Consider the following 22108-nt stretch of genomic DNA (forward strand, 5'->3'; position numbering starts at 1 on the left):
TGCCCTTCTCTGCTGCAGACCAACAAAGCTGAACCAGTGGGAATCAGGTCGCACAAACAGATCCACTTGTCTGGGATAAACATAATACTGGAAAACAGGGAGGTGAATGAAGCAGGCTATGCTGGGCACGTGGAGGGCTCAGCAAACGCTGTCGAACCAGTGAACAAAGAAGCTGGAGAGACTTGTGCCCAGGGGCAGCCGGGGGAGACCCTGGTGCTGAACTGCAGCTCCGGACACCAGCCCTGGGGCATTCGCTGCCCCTCCTGACACAGGTGGGTGCTCTTGGGCAAGTTCCAAAGCCTGTTCTATGGGCAAAGCATCATGTTATGCCCTGGGCTGGATGTAAGGAGTTAGGAAGAGGGTAAGCCACCGTTGTCAACAACTGGACACTGTTCTTACTCATGGAGGGGGAACAGTTTCTAGAAAAAAATGCAGGATGAGACACATTTATTCTATATCGTGGCACAATAAATCTCACACACCCAGACCACAGCCAGGGTGCCATGTGGCTGGCTACAGGCAGCTGGTGGAAACGGAGATCATCTGCTCTGGTGCTCACGGCCACTCTGGGCAGAAGGCAAAGGTGCCTCATTGCACCTACTCAGAGGCACTGAAACCACATTCCCACCTCCAGGCAGCAGGGATGTCTCTGAAGGGTGATTCCCATTTGGAGTTTCTAAATCCAAGACTTCTCTCTGAGAGCCAAGCCCTACTTCCAAGTCATCCTGAATCCAGGCTCTGCCAGAGTCTTGAGCACCTGGCGCTGGCGGCAAGGCAGCCTCAGGGCCTCAGACCCTTTCTGCGGTTTTTGTGTCCCACGTGGGAACCTCGCTGGGCAGCTTTCACCAGGCCTTTGAACTGTCCCTGCAGCTTCATCTTCTTCCTGCAGGGCCAGGGAACAGAAGTTTCACAGCTGGCTGAGAACAGGAGGCCCCTCCTGAGGCCAAATGATGGCTCACCCCCCGCACCGGCAGGGATGAGAAGAGGGCTGCCAGGTGGTGGGCAGCACATGAACGGGGCAGACCACGTGTGGTTCCAGCTTCCACGCGGCCCCCCTTCCACACAGCTCATGTCCTGACCTGACCGTTCCACTTTGGCACAATTATCCCCCTGGAAACAGGCCTCCCTCCCATTCTTCCTCTAATGTATGTCCAGACAAAGTTAAAGCTCCCTCTGCCCATCCATCCTTTCATTGAAAGGTAACTTACAATCTGCAGAAGCTAGACCTTTAGAATACCATTTCCCTAGTAACATTAGTTTTTAAAGCAGTCTTACACATAACCCATTTTTTTTTTTTTTTTTTTTTTTGAGACGGAGTTTCGGTCTTGTTACCCAGGCTGGAGTGCAATGGCGCGATCTCGGCTCACCGCATCCTCCACCTCCTGGGTTCAGGCAATTCTCCTGCCTCAGCCTCCTGAGTAGCTAGGATTACAGGCACGTGCCACCATGCCCAGCTAATTTTTTTGTATTTTTAGTAGAGACGGGGTTTCACCATGTTGAGCAGGATGGTCTCGATCTCTTGACCTCGTGATCCACCCGCCTCGGCCTCCCAAAGTGCTGGGATTACAGGCTTGAGCCACCGCGCCCGGCCACACATAACCCAATTTAAGGGCCAAAGTCGGAAACAACTCTAATTTCCTACCAATAAAGGGATTAGAAATGCAAAATTATACAAAGCTATATAAATTATGGCTATGTAGAGTACGTATATACCAGAAAACGTCTGTATGACATCACATCATGTTTAAAGAAGCAGTTTGGGGCCGGGCGCAGTGGCTCACGCCTGTAATCCCAGCACTTTGGGAGGCCAAGGCAGGCAGATCACGAGGTCAAGAGATTAAGACCACCCTGGCCAACATGGTGAAAAGACATCTCTACTAAAAATACAAAAATTAGCTGGGTGTGGTGGTGCGCTCCTGTAGTCCCAGCTACTCAGGAGGCTGAGGCAGGAGGATCGCTTGAACCAGGAGGCAGAGGTTGCAGTGAGCCAAGATCTCGCCACTGCACTCCAGCCTGGGCGACAGAGCGAGACTCCATCTCAAAATAAAAAAATAAATAAAATAAATAAATAAGCAGTTCAAATCAGTAATACAGGTAGCTACCAACTATATGACATAGGTGCATGTTTAAAAAAAGCTGGAAGAGACTCATACTGAGTTGAGAAGGAGAATAAGGCCTTCCCTTCTTTAGAGGACTCTGCAGCCTCCTCCCCACCCATTTTTCCAGCCCCAGCCTGGCACAGCGCCATACCTGTGGTTGAGCTTGGTTCTGTTGAGGGGGATGTAGGCATAGGGATCTGGCCGGCCTTTCCTCTTCACATCACCTTTTGCTTTCTGTTCGTCCAGAAAAACAGAGTCAGCTAGGAGGGCCCCTTCTGTCCCTGCGCTAAACTTGACAGACCTCATAACCTCCCTTCATCCTCTGCCTTAGGTGGTGTCAAAGAGCTCCTGTATCCCTGGAAGGCCATTTCAGAATGCCAACAAGGCCCTGGTACACCCCTTCTTCTTCCCTAGCCTTAGTCAAGTTCTGCGAAGGTGCCTCCCAGGACAGTGTTGGGCACGGCTCCTTCTTGCCCCTCCCTGGCACCCCTCCAGTGCCAGGAGACTCCATGCCCTGCATGTAGCTCTTACCTTGGCCTTGTATTCGGCCCCAGGCATAGCCTTCTTGGCCACAGGGCGGTGAATGCCAGAGCCTCCAGCTATAGGGAGAACACAGAGACTACAAGTCAGGTAAAGCCAGGGCAGCCTCCTCCTGGAAGGTGATGGGCACCCTCTATCAGAGAGGTGCCAGATAGCAGATGAGTGAAGGCCAAGAACTTGGCTCTATCAAACCAGGATAAAGACCTTCCTCGAGGAGAGAGCGGCTGGTGATTTGACAGATCACCGGGCTCCTCAGACTGACCCAGAATCCTTATAGCTTCCCAGAGACCTCTGGGAACACAGGTATTCTCCACTAATACACTAACATAAAATAACCCATATTCTCCAAAGTCAGATAGAATTCAACCAGCCAGGTTCCACTCCCAGCTCTGCCACTTACAACTCCAACCTCAGGCAAGCCTCTCAACCTCAGCACTGAGATAGAAGGACAGCTGTTTATCCCATTGCACAGATGTGAACACTGTGGCTTAGTGAGATCAGGATCCCTGTCCAAAGTTAGCTGCCTTCTCCAGCCTGGACTTCAACACTCAACAGTTAAGTCGTGGATGGAATCCTACAATGTCAGCTCAGGAGGACCCTCTGAGATGACCAACATGAATCATCCCCATTCCCCATTTTTTTGCAGATGAGAAACTAGAAGCTCAGAGAGAGAGAGAGTGTGTAACCAGGCCAAGGTCACACAGCTAAGCAGAGGCTGGGCCAGCACCCTGACCCCAGGCCCCTGCCTCACTGACTGCCAGGTACTACTGTCCCTGTACCACTCCATCCCAGGGCACAGTAGGTGAGCTGGCCTTGGCTCGTGGGTGCCCAGAGGAAGAGCTGTGAGGTTGTGCAGCTGTGTTATGCTCTAGGGCTCTGAGGACACAGCAGCTACTGGAATCAGAGGCTTCCCACAGGAGCCTCTGAACCTCCAGATGCAAAGTGAGGGCCCTGCTGCAAGGGCTTGGGCTTGGGGGCAGGGGTCCCACATGGCTGCCCTGCGAAGAAGAAAGCAGAGGTGAAGCCACCTTGGCACTTCTAGCAGCTGCTCTAGGAGGGCAACAGCTGGTAGGCCCAGAGACAGATATAGAGGGAAACCCTCCGACCAGGCCCAATACCAACCCTCCCAGTTCCCAGCCCCAGCACTGGCCAAGTGGCTTCTCCAAACCCAGCCTGACTCAGGGCTCGTGCTCTTAGGGTGACCAAGAGAGGCAAGCAGCTCGCAAAAGGGGCAGACGTAAACCTCCTGGGAAGCCTGGGTGGGCGGCGTGGAGCTGCGGCTCAGGGTTCTTCAGAAGGCTGGGGTTCCACGCACATACCTCCTACCCCAGGCTCTCCTGCCCTCCCAGGGCCCAGGCCTGTCTTGGGTGTCACATTAGCCAAACTCTGTTGGCGCCAAGTGAGTGCAACCAGGCTGTGTACCCTCATGGCCCTGCCACTCCTGCCTGTGACTCCAGCGCCCAGTGCAGGTGACAGGGATCTGTGTGTCCGAGGACAGGGTAGTGGAAGCCTCACCTTGGTACTGAGGTGGCATCTCCAGCTCCTCCTCCTCAGCCTCTTTCTGGTGCTTGAGCTTCTGGTGCTTTTTCTATAGAGAAGGAATAGGTGGGGAGTGAGTAAACCAGGGGATGTGCCTGCTCTCAGGAATGTCAACAGCAACAGGAGAGTATCCTGCATCAAGCAGGAGAGGCTCTCTGCCAAGCTTCTCACCTCCCACTTATAAACTTGGAAACTAAGGCCCAGAGAGGGCAAGGAACTGTCCAAGATCACACAGCCAGGTGGTGCACGAGAGAGGCTCTGGCCACATCCTGTCTGCTGGGCTGGTGGCAGCTGTTCCTGCTCTGCCTTTCCACTCCAGGCCCCACCCAGACCTGCATTGCCCATAGGGCTTCTGACATCAGCTTACCCAGCCTTCCTAAAGGGGAAAATGAGGTCCCCAGACTGTTCAGAGACAACAGCTTTACCAGCTCTTTGCCTCACACAAACCCCACCCCACTTTCTCCATTAATCAGTCACTCACTCACTGATCCCCTACTAAGTGCTAGGCACTGGGGACATAGGGCACAGGATCTAGTTCCTGTGTCCCAGGGGCTCTCAGGTAGGTGGGAGACCCCTGCTCAAACCAGTCATCACTGGTCCTCAACAATGCTACCAATCTAGCAGTTATGAACATAGACAGACACGTCAACTCGTCAATTATATTCAACAGGAAGTGACAGAACACCTACTGTGTGCCTGGTGCTGTGTTAGGCAGTCCAAGGGAAGGAGGGCAAGCCTCACAGCAGCCCCAACACACCAGACGTGAGCCTAGTCACCAACAATCAGGCCAGGCAGAGGCATGCTGTGGAGGGAGGAGAGGCAAACAGAGGCAGCCCCAGCAGGAAGGGCTGGTCCCTGCGCTGTGGTCTGGGCCACTGTGCCCCATAAGCCTCTTGAAACTGCAGATCCCAGGGCTCCAGCTATACAGGGGATCCAGAGGCAGGCTCAGAGGCCGACCAGGGAAAGGGATCAGTCCGGGCGGAGGGAACAGCCTGCAGCACACATAGGGTGTACCTGGGGGACGGGGACACCAGGTCCACTGGCTGAAGCCCAGCAGAGTGGGCCCCTAGGAGAGAAACAGGAACTGGGAGGGAGCGGACTCTGGGTGCGCTCTGGGAGATGATGGCTGAGCTGGCTCTTGGTTCAGCTGGTGCCTGGCCAACAGGACAGCCTATTGGCCTTCAATGGAGGCAGCTGCTTGTACCCCAGCCCTGCATGATTCCACAATGGTCGGCAGAAGAGTTAGAACTCGGTGGGGTGCGGTGGCTCACGCCTGTAATCTCAGCACTTTAGGAGGCCAAGGCAGGCGGATCACCTGAGGTCAGGAGTTCAAGACCAGCCTGGCCAACATGGTGAAACCCTGTCTTTAAAAAAAATAATAATAAAAAAAATAAAAATAAAAAATAAAAAAGAAGAGTTAGAACTCAGCAAGTGCCATGCAAGAAAGCCTCTAGGGGGTTTCAAGTGGCAGTAACAGCAATGGAGTGCAGCCACCCTGAGGCCCTCTCAGTGCCTGGAGACAATACGTCTGCCCAGTCCCGCTCTACCTGGGCAGTGGGGGCCATCCTTAGAAGGCTGTGTAGGAGGCCGGGCGCAGTGGCTCAAGCCTGTAATCCCAGCACTTTGGGAGGCCGAGGCGGGTGGATCACGAGGTCAAGAGATCGAGACCATCCTGGTCAACATGGTGAAACCCCGTCTCTACTAAAAATACAAAAAATTAGCTGGGCATGGTGGCGCGTGCCTGTAATCCCAGCTACTCAGGAGGCTGAGGCAGGAGAACTGCCTGAACCCAGGAGGCGGAGGTTGCGGTGAGCCGAGATGGCGCCATTGCACTCCAGCCTGGGTAACAAGAGCGAAACTCCGTCTCAAAAAAACAAAAGAAAACAAGAAGGCTGTGGTCGGTTCTCCCTGACCAGGAAGAGGAGTAGGCTACCGAGGATGTGCAAAGCCACATGTAAAGTTTTGCTCAAGGAACCTAGGGAGCTCTGACTGGAAAAAGATTTCCTGGAAAAGTGAATAATCAAGTCATCACGGCTTACTTGGCATCACTAAATGGCAAGCACTGTCCTCAGAAACCAGGACTTGAGCCCAGGCAGGATGGGCCCAGAGACACACGTTTGGCAGACAGCTGCCATCATCTGGAAAGGGAGACTAGACAGGCCGAGGGTGGCCTCTCAGAGGGGCCCATGTCAGGCCAAGCAGAGGAAGGATTCCCAGTGGGTGGAGCTGTCCCGCAGGAGCAGTGGCCTGGAGGCAGAGAGGGGTGGGAGGGTTTTTAGCAGAAGCCCCACTGCTTTTCCTCAAGGGCATCCCAGAGGGGCTTCCTGCATCAGAGGCCACTCAGGTCCTCAGCTACCCTCTGACCCAGGACTCGTCTGGATTTTACTCAGTTCTTCAAACAGAATTCTGCGCTGTGACAGTGCTCTAATAACAAAGCATTTCCTCGAGTCATGCTGGGCAGATGGACACCTGGCAAGGCATACGGGCAGACGTTCACAAATACACCAATGAGAACGGGAATGTGGGGGAAGTCCGTGACTCACCAGGCACCATGCTAACGCACCTCATATGGCCAATCTTACCAAACTGTCCCAGTGACTCCACCAGGTGGTCTATTTATAACCCCACTTTACAGATCAGGAACTGAGGCTTTAAAAGGTTAGGCTGAAACCAAAATGGGACCCCAGAGCCTGCTGCTTCCCCACCAATACCACTATACCCCTGACCTAGGTACCTGTCACCTATGGGTGGGGCCTAGGAAGGCTGTATGGACTGGGCCACAGTCTGGAAGGACAGAGAAGGAAGAAACTGCTTCAGACTGCCCCCAGAAGTGTTCCATTGAGCTTGAGACTGACAGGTGTTGGGTGATGGGTTGGGCCCACTTCACTCTTGCTGCTTCAGGTGGGCCAGCTGAGAGGCTATTTCCATCCTGGGAGGCAGCACTGCCAGGTCAACAGGGGTAATGGTGGCAAAAAGGTTGAATTCCCGTGCTTAGGAGACTGGAAAACCAGGGTTCAAATTCCTGGTTTGCACCAGCTGAGCCCTGTGACCCTGGGGACGATGGAGTCCCTATCTTTGTGAGGCTACATGGGGCCTCAGCACAGTGTCCAGTGCACAGCCATGCTCCCTATGGTGGATGCCCCCACCCCATGCAGGAGCACACAGGGAAGCTGCTGCCCTCGCCCCTGCACAGCACATGCCCTTGCTGGAGACAAGGGTCTCTGTTTCTTTCTCCTTGAACTAGGCAAGCATCACCCCTCTGGCACGGCACCCACAGCCCTCTGGACCACCTGCTATGCACACCTGCGAGATCGCACTGAGCATTCCAGAAGCAGGGCAGGTGCAATGCCTGTGTGTGGTGGGGGTGAGAAGCTGTGGGGCCCAGGCTTAAGTGTGAAGCGCCAGCCCCCGGTCTGCAGGAACTACTCACATTCCTGACAATCACGTCTTCCACTAGGTCAGCCATCTCTTCATCCTCACCTGAAGCCAAAAAAGAGAAGCCTGTGAACACGTGGGAGCTCCTCAAAACCTACTTCCTTCTCCCGCTCCTGGCTCACCAGGCTGAGGGGGCACCAACTCCAGCCTCAGGAAACTGCATTCCTCAGACCCACATCCTCCTTCTGCTAGAAGAGATGAGACCCCTGAGCACTGCGCCTTTCTCCTCATCCTAGGCCCTAGGGATCATGGCCCCTCAAAAATGTGGTGATCCTACTTTCGCAGTGAATAACGGCTTTGTTTGAAACTTTTTTCCCCACTCACCCACCCTTCATCTGTTTGAGATTTGAAGAAAGCCCCAGGTTTCCGCAGGAGTCTGGCACTTCCACAGCCCCACACACGCCCCCACTGTACCAGGATGGCTTCATTCTCCTGTTTGAAATCTCTGCCCCATGCAATATGTGCTGGGCTCCATGTATGAAACTGACCAGTTGGAAGGAAGAGAAACTCAGTCAGTCAATCAATGACCAAAAGACAATAGAGAGCACGTGACCGTGTGGTGGCTCACACCTGTAATCCCAGCACTTTGGGAGGACGAGGTGGGAGGATCACCTGAGGTCAGGAGTTTGAGACCAGCCTACAACATGGTGAAACCCCATCACTATTAAAAATACAAAAATTAGCTAGGCAAGGTAGTACATACCTATAGTCCCCTATACTTGGGAGACTGAGGCAGAATCACTTGAACCCAGGACATGGGGGTTGCAGTGAGTTCAGATGGAGCCACTGCATTCCAGCCTGGGTGAAAGAATGTGACTCCATCTCCAAAGAAAAGCACATGACCAAGGGCCAAAGGCTAAGCATCCTCTGGGCTAGGCAGGAGTTCTGGGGGAATCAGGCCTAAAGTCTGAGGTGCCCAGAAAAGGCTACAAAAGGGGCCTTGAACTGAATCCTGAAGAGCAGGGGGGTTTGGAAAGGCAGAGACAGAGGGCAGGGGTCCTGACAGCCTCAGGAATGCCTGGGCACCAAGGGGAACAGGAGATGGGAAAGTATACGGGGGCGAGAGAGGAAGAGAGAAGACACTAGACACGGAACTACAACAGGCACATGTAACCCCCGCACGTACACTGTGCCGTCACACCGACTCCTCTTCATTCCAGCCCGGAAAAGTAGGCACTAGGATTGTATGATATCCACTCTGAAGCAAGGAAATGGCGCTAAGGAAAGGCTGAGTGGCAGCAGTCACACAGCCGGTGCCGTTGGGTGCATGCAGAGCAGCGAGGCTTGAGTGAGGAGGTGCAGAGAGGCAAGGGCCCAGAACTCACAGCAGTAGGAACCGAACAAAGGGAAGACAGGTGTGTTCTCAAAGACCTCGGTGTTTCTTAGCTAATGGGTGGATATGTGGAGAGGCGCCAGGAAAAACTAAAGAGGGCTCCGAGATGTCATACCCGAGGGACTCCTGGGCAACGTGAGACACTGGGATTGGGGAGTTGGGAGGGTTGCAGCCTCTGGCTCTTTCTGCCTCTAAATGATCTTCAGGGCCTTAGTCAAGCTTGCATAAAAAAAGAAAAAAAAAAAAAAAGAGGAAGGAAGAAAAGGAAGAGGAGGGGGAGGAGGAAAACAGAAGCCTCTAACAGTGTATCACACAGGAAGGGGAAGGACCGTTTCTGATAGTTTCTTTTAGTTTCCTTTTAGTTTCTAACGTTTCTGATAGTTTCCCTTGAGTTAAATATGTATTGTATAAATGGCTCGGTTACAACATACGAAGATTTGTTAACATGGTCTAAAAAGTTTGAGAAACTGGCCGGGCGCGGTGGCTCAAGCCTGTAATCCCAGCACTTTGGGAGGCCGAGGCGGGTGGATCACAAGGTCAAGAGATCGAGACCATCTTGGTCAACATGGTGAAACCCCGTCTCTACTAAAAATACAAAAAAAAATAGCTGGGCATGGTGGCTCGTGCCTGTAATCCCAGCTACTCAGGAGGCTGAGGCAGGAGAATTGCCTGAACCCAGGAGGCGGAGGTTGCGGTGAGCCGAGATCGCGCCATTGCACTCCAGCCTGGGTAACAACAGCGAAACTCCATCTCAAAAAAAAAAAAAAAAAAAAGTTTGAGAAACTATGCTGGGTGCGGTGGCTCAAGCCTGTAATCCCAGCACTTTGGGAGGCCGAGGCGGGTGGATCACGAGGTTGAGAGATCGAGACCATCCTGGTCAACATGGTGAAACCCCGTCTCTACTAAAAATACAAAAAATTAGCTGGGCATGGTGGCACGTGCCTGTAATCCCAGCTACTCAGGAGGCTGAGGCAGGAGAATTGCCTGAACCCGGGAGGCGGAGGTTGCGGTGAGCCGAGATGGCGCCATTGCACTCCAGCCTGGGTAACAAGAGCGAAACTCCGTCTCAAAAAAAAAAAAAAAAAAAAAAAAAAAATAGTTTGAGAAACTCAAAAAGTTTGAGGGCTGCCTGAGAGATGAGTTTCTCAGGTCGGTTTTTACCCACGCTTCCTCAACCAGTGGTCACCGAAGGAATAAGTGAACACAGTGAATAAATGAATGGACGAGCGCGCTGGGCCCCACCTTTGGCGCCTTCCTCTTCCTCCATCTTGTTGGTGTCCTCCTCCTCCTTTATGATCAGTCGGCCATCAGCGCTCACCTTGAAGCCATGGTCCTTCTTCCTGCCCCGGCCCGGCCCTGGCTGTGTGGCTGGTGTGGAGAGTTTGGCATGAGAAGGTGGAAGGCCAGTCCCGTGCTACTTACACCCTCGTGACCAGCAAGTCCCGTTCAGGGACCCCAAATGGGCACCTCTCAGCCCTGCCCATGGGCCTGCCACGGATGCCACCCCCTACCCGCCACCTAAGAACCTGGCACCATGGCAAGTCTGTTTTCTGAGTGCACAGCCCAGCCTTGTGCTTACCCAGGACTCGCTGGGCCACCTTGGGGTCCAGGAAGTTGAGGGGCTCGTCCCCGCCACCCTCCTTCAGCCATGCTCGGCTCCTCTGTTGCGCCAGCTTCCGTTGCTCCTTGCCCCGGCTTCTTTCCTCCTCCTCATCCTCCTCCTCATCCTCTGAGTCAGCCAAAATCTCCTCAATGCTAAGGACAGAGTAGCCCCCAGTCAGAAGGCTCCCAGGAGAGGCAGGGGTGGGCGGGCACTGTCAGCAGACCCTTGGGTTGGGGGACACCAGGTCCCAGGGCCCTACCATGGTCTCACCTGTCGCCTTTGCCCTGGGCGGGCTCCTCCTCCTCCTCCTCGTCTTCCTCCTCTGCAGCAGCCTGGCTCAGGGCTCGGTGCCTCTTGGCCCGGGCCTCAGCTTTCCGGATGTTTACCAGGACTCTGTGGTACTCCTCCGGCAACAGCCTTTTCACCAGCTCAAATCTGAGGTGACAACGAAGGGCTGGTGAGAGGCACAGGCCAGACAGCTCAACCCAGAGGTAGTGTCCCTGTAAGGACTGGAAACCGTCGCCTCCTCGCCTGCCCTACCCCCACCCCCTTCGGTGCACAGACCCAAACTTGCGGATGAACTTGGTGAAGAGGTTCCGAAGCTTCATGCGGAAGTGCCGCCGCATGTCATCTGAAAGCTTCCCAATGGCTCCCATCTGCCGGACAGCAAGAACACCAGGCTTTCAGTGAGGTGAGCCATCCAGGCTGTCCTTTCACTGCTGTCCAGACCAGGGCCGCAGGAGGAGAGGCCCCGCTGAGCGCAGGGTGAGAGCGGCCCTGCTCCTGGCCCACACCCTGGGCCGGTCATGCTTCCCTCAGGTGGGCGGCCCCCATCTCTCGGCTACACCCTTCTTCAGGACACAAGGCCTGAGCACCCTCGCGGGATGAGAGCTTTAGCCTGAAACAGTGCTTGGTACTTGACACATATCCTCTCCTTGAATCCTGAGGACTACCCAGAGATACATGCCATCACCCCCTATTTATGGAAGAGGATGTGGTGGCACAGAGGGTGAAGTGTCTGCTAAATGGCCATAGAGGTTGGAGTTCAGTCCAGAATCATCTAATGCTCTGGTTCCTGCTTCACCCCTAGCACCCCAAGGTCTCTCTTGGCCCCTAGGCCCCTCCCATCTCACTGCATTCTGCTCTGGCTGGATCCCTCTTAAGCCTTCATGTGGCCCAGTTTGGGTTACATGTGAAGATCTTCTTTTTTTTTTTTGAGACGGAGTTTCGCTCTTGTTACCCAGGCTGGAGTGCAATGGCGCGATCTCGGCTCACCGCAACCTCTGCCTCCTGGGTTCAGGCAATTCTCCTGCCTCAGCCTCCTGAGTAGCTGGGATTACAGGCACGCGCCACCATGCCCAGCTAATTTTTTTTGTATTTTTAGTAGAGACGGGGTTTCACCATGTTGACCAGGATGGTCTCGATCTCTTGACCTCGTGATCCACCTGCCTCGGCCTCCCAAAGTGCTGGGATTACAGGCTTGAGCCACCGTGCCCGGGTTAAGATGAGTGGTTTGTTTTTTGTTTTTTGTTTTTTGTTTTTTCAGACAAGAGTCTTGCTCCATTGCCAGGCACCAGGCTGGAGTACAGTGGCACAATCTCAGCTCACTGCAACCTCTGCCTCCAGGGTTCAAATGATTCTTCTGCCTCAGCCTCCCGAGTAGATGGGACTATAGACACACACCACCATGCACAGCTAATTTTTGTATTTTTTTTTTTTTTTTTTTTTGAGGCAGAGTTTCGCTCTTGTTACCCAGGCTGGAGTGCAATGGCGCGATCTCGGCTCACCGCAACCTCCGCCTCCTGGGTTCAGGCAATTCTCCTGCCTCAGCTTCCTGAGTAGCTTGGATTACAGGCACACGCCACCATGCCCAGCTAATTTTTTGTATTTTTAGTAGAGATGGGGTTTCACCATGTTGACCAGGATGGTCTGGATCTCTTGACCTCGTGATCCACCCGCCTTGGCCTCCCAAAGTGCTGGGATTACAGGCTTGAGCCACCGCGCCCGGCCCAATTTTTGTATTTTTAGTAGAGACGGGCTTTCACCATGTTGGCCAGGATGGTCTTGATCTCTTGACCTCGTGATCTGCCCGCCTCTGCCACCCAAAGTTTTGGGATTACAGGCGTGAGCCACCATGCCCAGATCTTCTCATCTCCAATGTCTCCCAAATGGCTAGGGCGAGAGGGTCCCCATTTACTCTTTTTTTTTTTGAGACAGTCTTGCGCTTTTACCCTGGTTGGAGTACAAAGGCATGGTCTTGGCTCACTGCACCCACCACCTCCTAGGTTCAAGCAATTCTCACAACTCGGCCACATGAACAGCTGGGATTACAGGTACCTGACACCATGCCTGGCTAATTTTTGTAGTTTTTAGTAGAGATGAGCCTTCGCCATGTTGGCCAGGCTGGTCTCAAAACTCCTGACCTCAAGTGATCCACCGCATCTGGCCTCCCATCCACTCTTTGAAGGACTTCAAATAAATCCTTTTTTTCTGAGACAGAGTCTTGCTCTGTCACCCAGACTGGAGTGCAGTGGTGTGATCTTGGCTCACTGCAACCTCTGCCTCCTGGGTTCAAGCGATTCTCCTGCCTCAGCCTCCCAAGTAGCTGGGATTACAGGCACCTGCCACCATGCCCAGCTAAGTTTTGTATTTTTAGTAGAGACAGGGTTTCACCATGTTGACCAGAATGGTCTCAATCTCTTGACCTTGTGATCTACTCGCCTTGGCCTCCCAAAGTGCTGGGATTACAGGCGTGAGCCACCGCACCCGGCCAGGGCGTCCGTAAATTCGAATAGCTCCATGGTGAATCACTGTCTAGCTCTTCTCCCCACCTCTGGTCCCTAGTTAAGCTACAGGCTTTGAGGGCAGTGGGAGGGTATGCTGATTCTCATCTGCCCCTTCCTATCTTGAACCCAAGGCAAGACACAAAGAAAATATGCAAGAGGGACTGGGCGCAGTGGTGCGTGCCTGTAATCCCAGCTACAGGTACTCCGGAGGCTGAGGCAGGAGAATCACTTGAACCCAGAAGGCAGTGAGCAGAGATTGTGCCACTGCATTCCAGCCTGGGCAATAAGAGCGAAACTCCATCTCAAAAAACAAAACAAAACAGAAACAGAAAAAGAAAAGAAAATATGCAAGAGGACCAGGAGGTCTGGTGTGACTCAAGTCAGCCGCATGTAAGAAAATGAGGCAGCAGATACAGTGCACAGCTTGTCTGGAAGCCTGTCCCAGGCTGGGTGAGGCTTCTCTTGGCAAGAGAGGGCCAGGAACCCAATACCAAGAAGCTCTTCAGATCCTTCTGTAGCCCAGCAGGGGCCCCAGAGGAATAGCCTCTAGCCAGCAAGACCAAAATGCAAGTTTGAAATTTGCTGGCCTTGAAGCTTCTGGGTCCACACTGACAGCTCAGAGGCCACCTTGCTACTCGCTAAGGGGAACAGGGACACTCACCACCAGCTGCACATGCTTGGCCAGGTGTGTCACGCCCATGACAGTCACCACCACCTTGATGAAGCCCAGTGCAGACTTGACCACGTCACGGGTGCGGGAGGCCAGAAGCAGGCACACATTCTCCAGCAGCTGCTCCACTGTACTGGTCCCCATCAGACCTGTGGCAGTGAGGGGGTCACTGTCCAAGACACCCAGAACCCCACCCAGACCCAAAACCCCCCACTGGAAAACAGCCACTCAAATGTCAGTAGAAGCTGACATGGAGAGCCTTTCCAAAGCCTGGGATAGTTCCAGTCACTCTCCATGGAGTGGCCTTCAGCCTTTCGTCCCCTGAGGTAGGCGCTATTTCTTGCTTACATTTTAGAGATAGGGCGCTGAGGTGCTAGGCGCTAATCAAGTTGTTCTAGGTCTCATGTGGTTGCCAAGAGGCAGGACTAGTACTGAAATGCCGGCATCAGCCCTAACTGCCTCCTAACTGCTTGACAGTTTATGCAGGGCCACTGGACTGCACAGTCACAGTCGGGGACAGGCCTGAGGAACATGCCTTGGCACAGCCGCAAGGGCAGGAGGCACAGACTTGCAGGAAGGGAGACAGGGAGGCAAGCTGGGCTGCGTGTGGCTTCTCTTCCTTCCTCCGGGCATCTTTTCCCAGTTCCAGGAGCCACCTTATCCTGACCTTTTGGGCATCTACCTACCCTGAGGGCCTCTCTGGCCTTCTAGGAAATAAGCATTTACCTTTAAATTCGAAAAGGAGGTGGGTCAGGGCCAGGATGCTGCAGCTGACCATGGTCACCGGGCCCACCAGGCCAGGGTAGATCAGGACGAGGTAGCGCTGCAGGGCCTCTGGGGACAGAGACCAAGGCGGGTCACAGCAGGAAGGACCCACCAGGGAGGGGGACTGAGGGCCAGAGGGGAGCAGCCTGCCCAGGGCCAGGGCACAGAGCTCTCTCCGCCTTTTTTGAGGGGTGCTTCCCAACCCCAGCCTATGAGCAGTGTCCACCCCTAGCCCGCATCCCCTGGGCCTCACCTTCCTGGTTCGAGCCAAACCTTAGGAAAGCATGGCCCATCTCCACAAGCAGCGTAAAAGCGTTCTTCCGCGCGCCCACGGACACCTCCTTGGTGCACAGGATCACCTGGCCAAGACAGCCCCTTGAGCACCTGCTCCCCGAGCCATCCGCCCAGGCAGCGAATCGAGTCCCCCTATCCCCACGACTCCCCTCCCTGGATCCTGAGGCCCTTAAGAGCCACATTCCAGGGACCCGCCTCTAAAACACACATGCACACTCACCTCTGGGACGAGGGCAGTGATGAACTCCTCGTGCTCAGCTGAGAGCTTCCTCACGATATGTATGAGGCACTTCAAACGGGGCTGTGGGCAGGGGGCTCACAGTCAGAACCCCTCAGTGCTACCTCTACCCCACAAGCCTCAACAGTGGCTCCTTTCCTGGTGTTGCCCAGGCTCCCTTGGCAGAGCGGGTGGCTCTAGAGCCCTCACCCTCTTGGCAGGTGAGGAGGTGCTCCGCAGCGAGTCCAGCAGTGTCTTCTTCAGGTCCTCCAGATGGCTCTGCACGAAGAGGGCCCCGGGGCCCTGGGGGCTGGCACACACCTCCTCCAGCACTCGGTAGGCCTTCTTCTGCACCCCATGGGCCTTGCTCTGGCAGACAGAAATGGGTGACAGAGGCCTGGGGCTCACCCCCTGTCCAATGCCATCCACAGCAGAAGCGGGCCCTGCCCCGTGGGGGCTCATGTGGCCTGACAGAGGGCCAGTGGAATGTGGACAGCAAGTGGCTAACTCCTGGGCTAGACACAGGGGTTGGGGGTCATGCCGTGGGGTCCGCCAATCCACTCTACTCACCCAGCTCCGAACAGTGCTCACTCCAGTGACCGGAGCTCATGATGCCTGGCACGTGCCAAGGCCTGCACACCTGCTGCTCTTTCTAGCTGGAGCACTCTTCTCTCTGCTTCTATGACTGACAGCTCCCTGCTCCTCCAAACCAGCTCTCTGTCACACTCCCCTGACCCCAACCCGGGACACCTTTCCCAAGGTGAGGTGGCCTGGCCCTAGACGTCTGTGTCCACCTGCACGTGCCTCCCAGAGCACCTCTCACACTGTTAGGTAAGTGCTACTGAACTGCGGCAGTGGGGGCAGCTTTCAGGGGGTTGCTGCTGAGCTGAGCCCCGTCTGGTTGCTGGCCACAGCAGAGGGCATTTCAAGCTGAGGACCCAACCCCTGCAAAGGCACAGATAGGGCCTGTTATATCCGGGACCCTAAGGCGGAGGAGAGTGGACTGGGTGGAATGAAGCTCAGGCCACTCTGGATGGGCGGGGAGGGAGCCAAGCAAAGGAGCGTGGCCTTGGTTCTACAGGAGTCACTCGGCAGCCAAGGCCTAAGCACAGCGGTGCACTTTGTCCCTTTGGGACCTACAAGACAAAAGGGCTATACAGGACACAAAGGGAAGCCACTGCAGGAGAAAGCAGACAGGGACTTGATCTTGACCAGCAGCAAGGGACAAAGACAGAAGACAGGCCCCACGTTCCCACAGCCCATCTGTCCCCAAGCGTGGCTGTGCAGGGCTCCTGGCTGCCAAGGCTCACCTCTAGGTAGGGCCGGATGGTGGAGTACAGCTTGCTGATGGCGGCCTCATCAGCACACGGAGCCAAGGCCACGACCAGGTCCAGGACAGACAATCTGCTCAGGGGCAGGAGACCAAGAAGAGGGGTGGGAGCTGGAGAAGGGCGCAGATTACCAGTGTTCTTAGGACTACTGGGTACGGGAAGGTGCGTGAAGTCAGGGTGAGGACACAGGGCTTGAAGGAGCACATGAACAATCATAATAGCTAGCACCTAACTGAGCACTCAGGATGTATCAGGCACCGTTCCTGGTGTTTTACACCTGCTAACTCCTTCAATCCTCATAGCAACCTTGTTGCCAAGAACTATTATCAGGCCCATTTTACAGATGACGCCTTAGAGGCAGAATGGATAAGTGATTTGTCCAAGGTCACATAGCCCATAAGTGACGGGACTGGGATCAGAACCATCTGATGGTGAGATGGCGTGTCTCCAGGGTCCTTGCTCTTCCCTAGCATACTAAATGGCCTTTCCAGGAAGAAGGAACCAGTCAGCACAGCTTCTCAGCACAGCCTCTCAGCACAGCCCAGACAATTAACACCTCAAGACTTCCTTAAATAATTCAAGAGGGAAGCCACAGTGCTTCCGCCAGATGCACCCTCCAGCTCCCTGGGCTGCTCCAGCTCCAGTGCAGGCCCTTAGTACATTACCTGGTAAAGTCAGAGCTGGCAGGGTCGAGCACCTTCTCGCTGGCTTTTTCCAGGAGACTGTTCACCAACTGGTGGCCCCAAGGGAATGAAGAGGAGAGAGTAACTGAGAAGTTAAGAGAGCAGCAAAGGCAGCAGTTCCAGAGCAGCCTCCCCACCATTAGCAGCCCCCAGCCCCACGACTGCTGGGATGTGCTCCAGAACGCAGAGACCCGCGTGAGCCCTGGTGGGTAGGGTCTCGGCCTCTCTGACACTGTCCACCTGAGAGCTCCCCTCCTCCCTCCTCCCCTCCCTCCAGTGGCTCACCTGAGTGTCAGTGATGGTGAGGTAAGTTCTGACGGTTTCCAGCACAGCCCGGCGAGGGGCTGGAGTGTCCCCACCTGCCACAGGCTGGCCATATAGGTTGAAGAGGATTGGCAGAAAGTTCTTGGCAAAGCGACTCACTTCAGCACGGTCGGCCTCTGGCAAAAGGACCAAAGTTTGCATTAAAGGCACAGGAATTGACTGTGCCTCAGTGGCTGCTGGGGCTGCGGCCCAGAGGCCTTCTCTTAGGGGAGCTTCTGGCAGGACTTGGAGCCCATAGGTGTTGGGCTCTGTGTGGTAGGAGCTGAGCCAGGGCATGGAGAGACTGGTGCCCCGTGACTGGTGGTCCTCCATGGCTCCAACCCCAGCAAGCCAGCACAGTGCCAGCCACAGAGCAAAGCCTTCAACACCGACTAAACAAACCGGCAGCAGCTGTCAGCACACTGGAAGTAAAGGGAAGAGGGAAGCATGGTCTCCAGCCTCCTGCTATCCCCTGGGGTCTGCAGCAGAAGCAGCAAAGGATGCGCTCCAGAGGCGAGTTTCTGTGGCTCTGCCTAGCAAGGAGCGTAGCAAGCCAGGGGATGGGCCAGGGACCTGTGACATCCTCCCCAGCCCCCACTCCCACAGCCCACACGTACCTGCCTCACAGCCCTTGGTGATGAGGGTGCGCAGAGCCTGGCACACAGTGACCCTCAGGTCTGGACGCTCGCTGATGGCCATGCCCAGCGTCCGTGCCAGCCCTTTGAAGGAGGCGGCCACATCTGTGGGCCTCGTGCAGAACCCAGGCAGGAGTGTCCAGATCTGGGAAAGGAAGGGACAGTAAAGGAAGGTGACATGCAGCCACCTGTGCCCATGTGCTTGTATCCATGCCCTCCCCTAGCTGACCCTTACCTGCCACTGGAGTGTGTCGTAGATCTTGGACTCCACTGTGTGGCCTGCCTGAGCCAGGTCCATGGCTGCAGCGTGAGACAGGGACAAAGTGTGAGCCCGGCACCCTCCTGACCGACCGGCCTTATTTACCAAACCAAACCAAACCAAAAGCCCAATCTTGAGGACAGGAAGATGGGTGACACCCCTTGTCCCCATAAATTAAATCGTATTTGTTCACCGTAAAATTAGACTAAAGTGCTGTAATCCCAGCACTTTGGGAGGCTGAGGTGGGTGGATCACAATGTCAAGAATTTAAGACTAGCAGGCCGGGCGCGGTGGCTCAAGCCTATAATCCCAGCACTTTGGGAGGCCGAGGTGGGTGGATCACGAGGTCAAGAGATCGAGACCATCTTGGTCAACATGGTGAAACCCCGTCCCTACTAAAAATACAAAAAATTAGCTGGGCATGGTGGCGCGTGCCTGTAATCCCAGCTACTCGGGAGGCTGAGGCAGGAGAATTGCCTGAACCCAGGAGGCGGAGGTTGCGGTGAGCCGAGATCGCACCATTGCACTCTAGCCTGGGTAGCAAGAGTGAAACTCCGTCCCCAAAAAAAAAAAAAAAGAGGCAGGGCACGGTGGCTCAAGCCTGTAATCCCAGCACTTTGGGAGGCCGAGGCGGGTGGATCACGAGGTCGAGAGATCGAGACCAACCTGGTCAACATGGTGAAACCCCGTCTCTACTAAAAATACAAGAAATTAGCCGGGCATGGTGGCGCATGCCTATAATCCCAGCTACTCAGGAGGCTGAGGCAGGAGAATTGCCTGAACCCAGGAGGCGGAGGTTGTGGTGAGCCAAGATCGCGCCATTGCACTCCAGCCTGGGTAACAAGAGCGAAACTCCGTCTCCGAAAAAAAAGAAAAAGAATTCAAGACTAGCCTGGCCCAGATGGTAAAACCCCATCTCTACTAAAAATACAAAAAAATTAGCCGCGTGTGGTGGCAGGTGCTTGTAATTCCAGCTACTTGGGAGGCTTAGGCAGAGAATTGCTTGAATCCAGGAGGCGGAGGTTGCCGTGAGTCCAGATAACACCACTGCACTCCAGCTGGGCTACAGAGTGAGACTCTGTCTCAAAACAAAACAAAAAAACCAAACCTATCATAAACAGAAAGTGAATGTCTCTCCATACTCTTACTCCTCTGGAGGTAGCCTGTTTCTTGTTGCTCTTTTACACTTCTTCAAACACATGCCCACTTTTTTTTTTTTTTTTTTTTTGAGACAGGGTCTCACTTTGTGGCCTAGACTGGAGTGCAGTGAGGCAATCTCGGCTCACTGCAGCCTCAACCTCCCAGCTCGTGCGATCCTCCTACCTCAGCCTCCCAAGTAGCAGAGACTATAGGCGTTATAGGCGTGGCATGCCACCACATCCAGCTAACTTTTGGAAGACACAGGGTTTCAGGATGCTGCCCAGGATGATCTCGAACTCCTAAGTTCAAGCAACCCACCTGCCTCAGCCTCCCAAAGTGCTGGGATTACAGGAGTGCAACACTGCACCTGGGCACATGCCCACTTTTAAAAACATAAACAGAAATATACTACACATATCTCATTCTGTAACCTTGTTTACTTGACAATAAAGCTGGTAACATTTACTGAGCAAGTACTATGCGGCAGTCTGTATAATGTGCACTTTATATGATTTTTTTCATTTAATCCTCACAAACCTTGCCCATTTTACAGATGAGGAGCAGACCCTGGGAAATTAAACAAAACCTGCCCCAAGTCACGAACTGTGGAGTGGCAGAGTTAGGATACAGAACTTGTCTGTTCAACTCACCATCTGCTAGACTTGTCTGTCCCTACCTAGCGGTTTCTTTCTTTCTTTATAATGCCTATATCACATCTCAAAGTGGGGCTTAAAGAACTATTTTTTTCTTTTTCTTTTTTTTTTTTTTTTGAGACAGAGTTTCACTCGTTACCCAGGCTGGAGTGCAATGGCACGATCTCGGCTCACCGCAGCCTCCGCCTCCTGGCCTCAGGCAATTCTCCTGCCTCAGCCTCCTGAGTAGCTGGGATTACAGGCACGCGCCACCATGCCCAGCTAACTTTTTGTATTTTTAGTAGAAATGGGGTTTCACCATGTTGACCAGGATGGTCTCCATCTCTTGACCTCGTGATCCACCCGCCTCAGCCTCCCAAAGTGCTGGGATTACAGGCTTGAGCCACCGCGCCCGGCAAGAACTATTTTTGTAGAGATGGGGGTCTCACTCTGCTGCCCAAGCTGGCCTTGAACGTCCAGGCTCAAGCAATCCTCCTGCCTCAGCCTCCCAAGTAGACTGAACTACAGGTATGCCTGCCACACCTGGCTAACTAAAAAAATAAAATTTTTTTGTTGTTGAGACAGGGTCTTGCTATATTGCCCAAGCTGTTCTTTAACTCTTGGCTCACACAGTCCTTCCGCCTCAGCCTCCCACAGTGTTGAGCTCATGGGCAAGAGCCACTGCATCTGGCCAAAAGTAGAGCTTTACCATACTAATTTTTTTTTTTTTTTTTTTTTTTTTGAGACCGAGTTTCGCTCTTGTTACCCAGGCTGGAGTGCAATGGTGCGATCTCGGCTCACCGCAACCTCCGCCTCCTGGGTTCAAGCAATTCTCCTGCCTCAGCCTCCTGAGTAGCTGGGATTACAGGCACGTGCCACCATGCCCAGCTAATTTTCTGTATTTTTAGTAGAGACGGGGTTTCACCATGTTGACCAGGATGGTCTCGATCTCTCGACCTCGTGATCCACCCCCCTCGGCCTCCCAAAGTGCTGGGATTACAGGCTTGAGCCACCGTTTACCATACTAATTTAACTGGAACCCTAATGAGAAAGATGTAGGATGTTTTTGCTAGTATAAGCCAATACTGCAGGCATATCTTTGTTAGGAACATAAATCAGTGTGCAATTGTCTAATTATCTTCTCAGGACAGATACCTACATGTAGTATTACCAGGAAGAAGGGGGTACATATTATCAGCCTTAGGTTTTACAGGTAACATTAATGATGGTAATGACCCCCCATTTTGGGAGTCATCCATATTTTCTTTGATGGGCATATATTTCTGTTGAAAAAAGGATAATTTTTTGTTTTTTAATATCAGGAAAAATTTTAAGTTACTAATATATGCACGTTAATTCCAATATAGTAGAAATAAAACTTTTTTTTTTTTTTTGCACATGTGTAAAGAACCATACAATACTATTTTTACGCAGAAAAAAAAAACGCAGCCAGACATGGTGGCTCACGTCCGGCTTACAAAAAATTTTTAAAAAATGAGCCAGATGGGCCGGGCGCGGTGGCTCAAGCCTGTAATCCCAGCACTTTGGGAGGCCGAGGCGGGTGGATCACGAGGTCGAGAGATCGAGACCATCCTGGTCAACACGGTGAAACCCCGTCTCTACTAAAAATACAAAAAAAATTAGCTGGGCATGGTGGCGCGTGCCTGTAATCCCAGCTACTCGGGAAGCTGAGGCAGGAGAATTGCCTGAACCCAGGAGGCGGAGGTTGCGGTGAGCCAAGATCGCGCCATTGCACTCCAGCCTGGGTAACAAGAGCGAAACTCTGTATCGAAAAAAAAAAAAAGAAAAAAAAAATGAGCCAGATGTGGTGGCGTGTACCTGTA

At 53.6% G+C, this 22108-nt stretch overlaps 1 protein-coding gene across 2 annotated transcripts in view; it reads right to left on the reverse strand.

Annotated features, from left to right (window-relative positions):
- Positions 1-430: 430 nt before the first annotated feature.
- RRP12 (ribosomal RNA processing 12 homolog) overlaps positions 431-22108 on the reverse strand; it is an 81045-nt gene continuing 59367 nt past the window's right edge. For both annotated transcript variants that reach the window (XM_074382705.1, XM_010333227.3), the window contains 19 exons: positions 18469-18533; positions 18216-18378; positions 17581-17735; positions 17278-17345; positions 16592-16685; positions 15492-15650; positions 15285-15365; positions 15024-15129; positions 14732-14839; positions 13997-14154; positions 11114-11205; positions 10820-10984; positions 10526-10701; positions 10189-10314; positions 7609-7658; positions 4155-4227; positions 2631-2698; positions 2251-2333; positions 431-883 (listed from right to left, as the gene is read on the reverse strand). In XM_074382705.1, the coding sequence (XP_074238806.1) occupies positions 781-883; positions 2251-2333; positions 2631-2698; positions 4155-4227; positions 7609-7658; positions 10189-10314; positions 10526-10701; positions 10820-10984; positions 11114-11205; positions 13997-14154; positions 14732-14839; positions 15024-15129; positions 15285-15365; positions 15492-15650; positions 16592-16685; positions 17278-17345; positions 17581-17735; positions 18216-18378; positions 18469-18533 (2093 nt within the window). In that variant the 3' untranslated portion in view covers positions 431-780. The remainder of the gene's footprint in view (positions 884-2250; positions 2334-2630; positions 2699-4154; positions 4228-7608; positions 7659-10188; positions 10315-10525; positions 10702-10819; positions 10985-11113; positions 11206-13996; positions 14155-14731; positions 14840-15023; positions 15130-15284; positions 15366-15491; positions 15651-16591; positions 16686-17277; positions 17346-17580; positions 17736-18215; positions 18379-18468; positions 18534-22108) is intronic.

This window comes from Saimiri boliviensis, chromosome 12 (assembly GCF_048565385.1).
Source record: "Saimiri boliviensis isolate mSaiBol1 chromosome 12, mSaiBol1.pri, whole genome shotgun sequence".
Classification (NCBI taxonomy): domain Eukaryota; kingdom Metazoa; phylum Chordata; class Mammalia; order Primates; family Cebidae; genus Saimiri; species Saimiri boliviensis.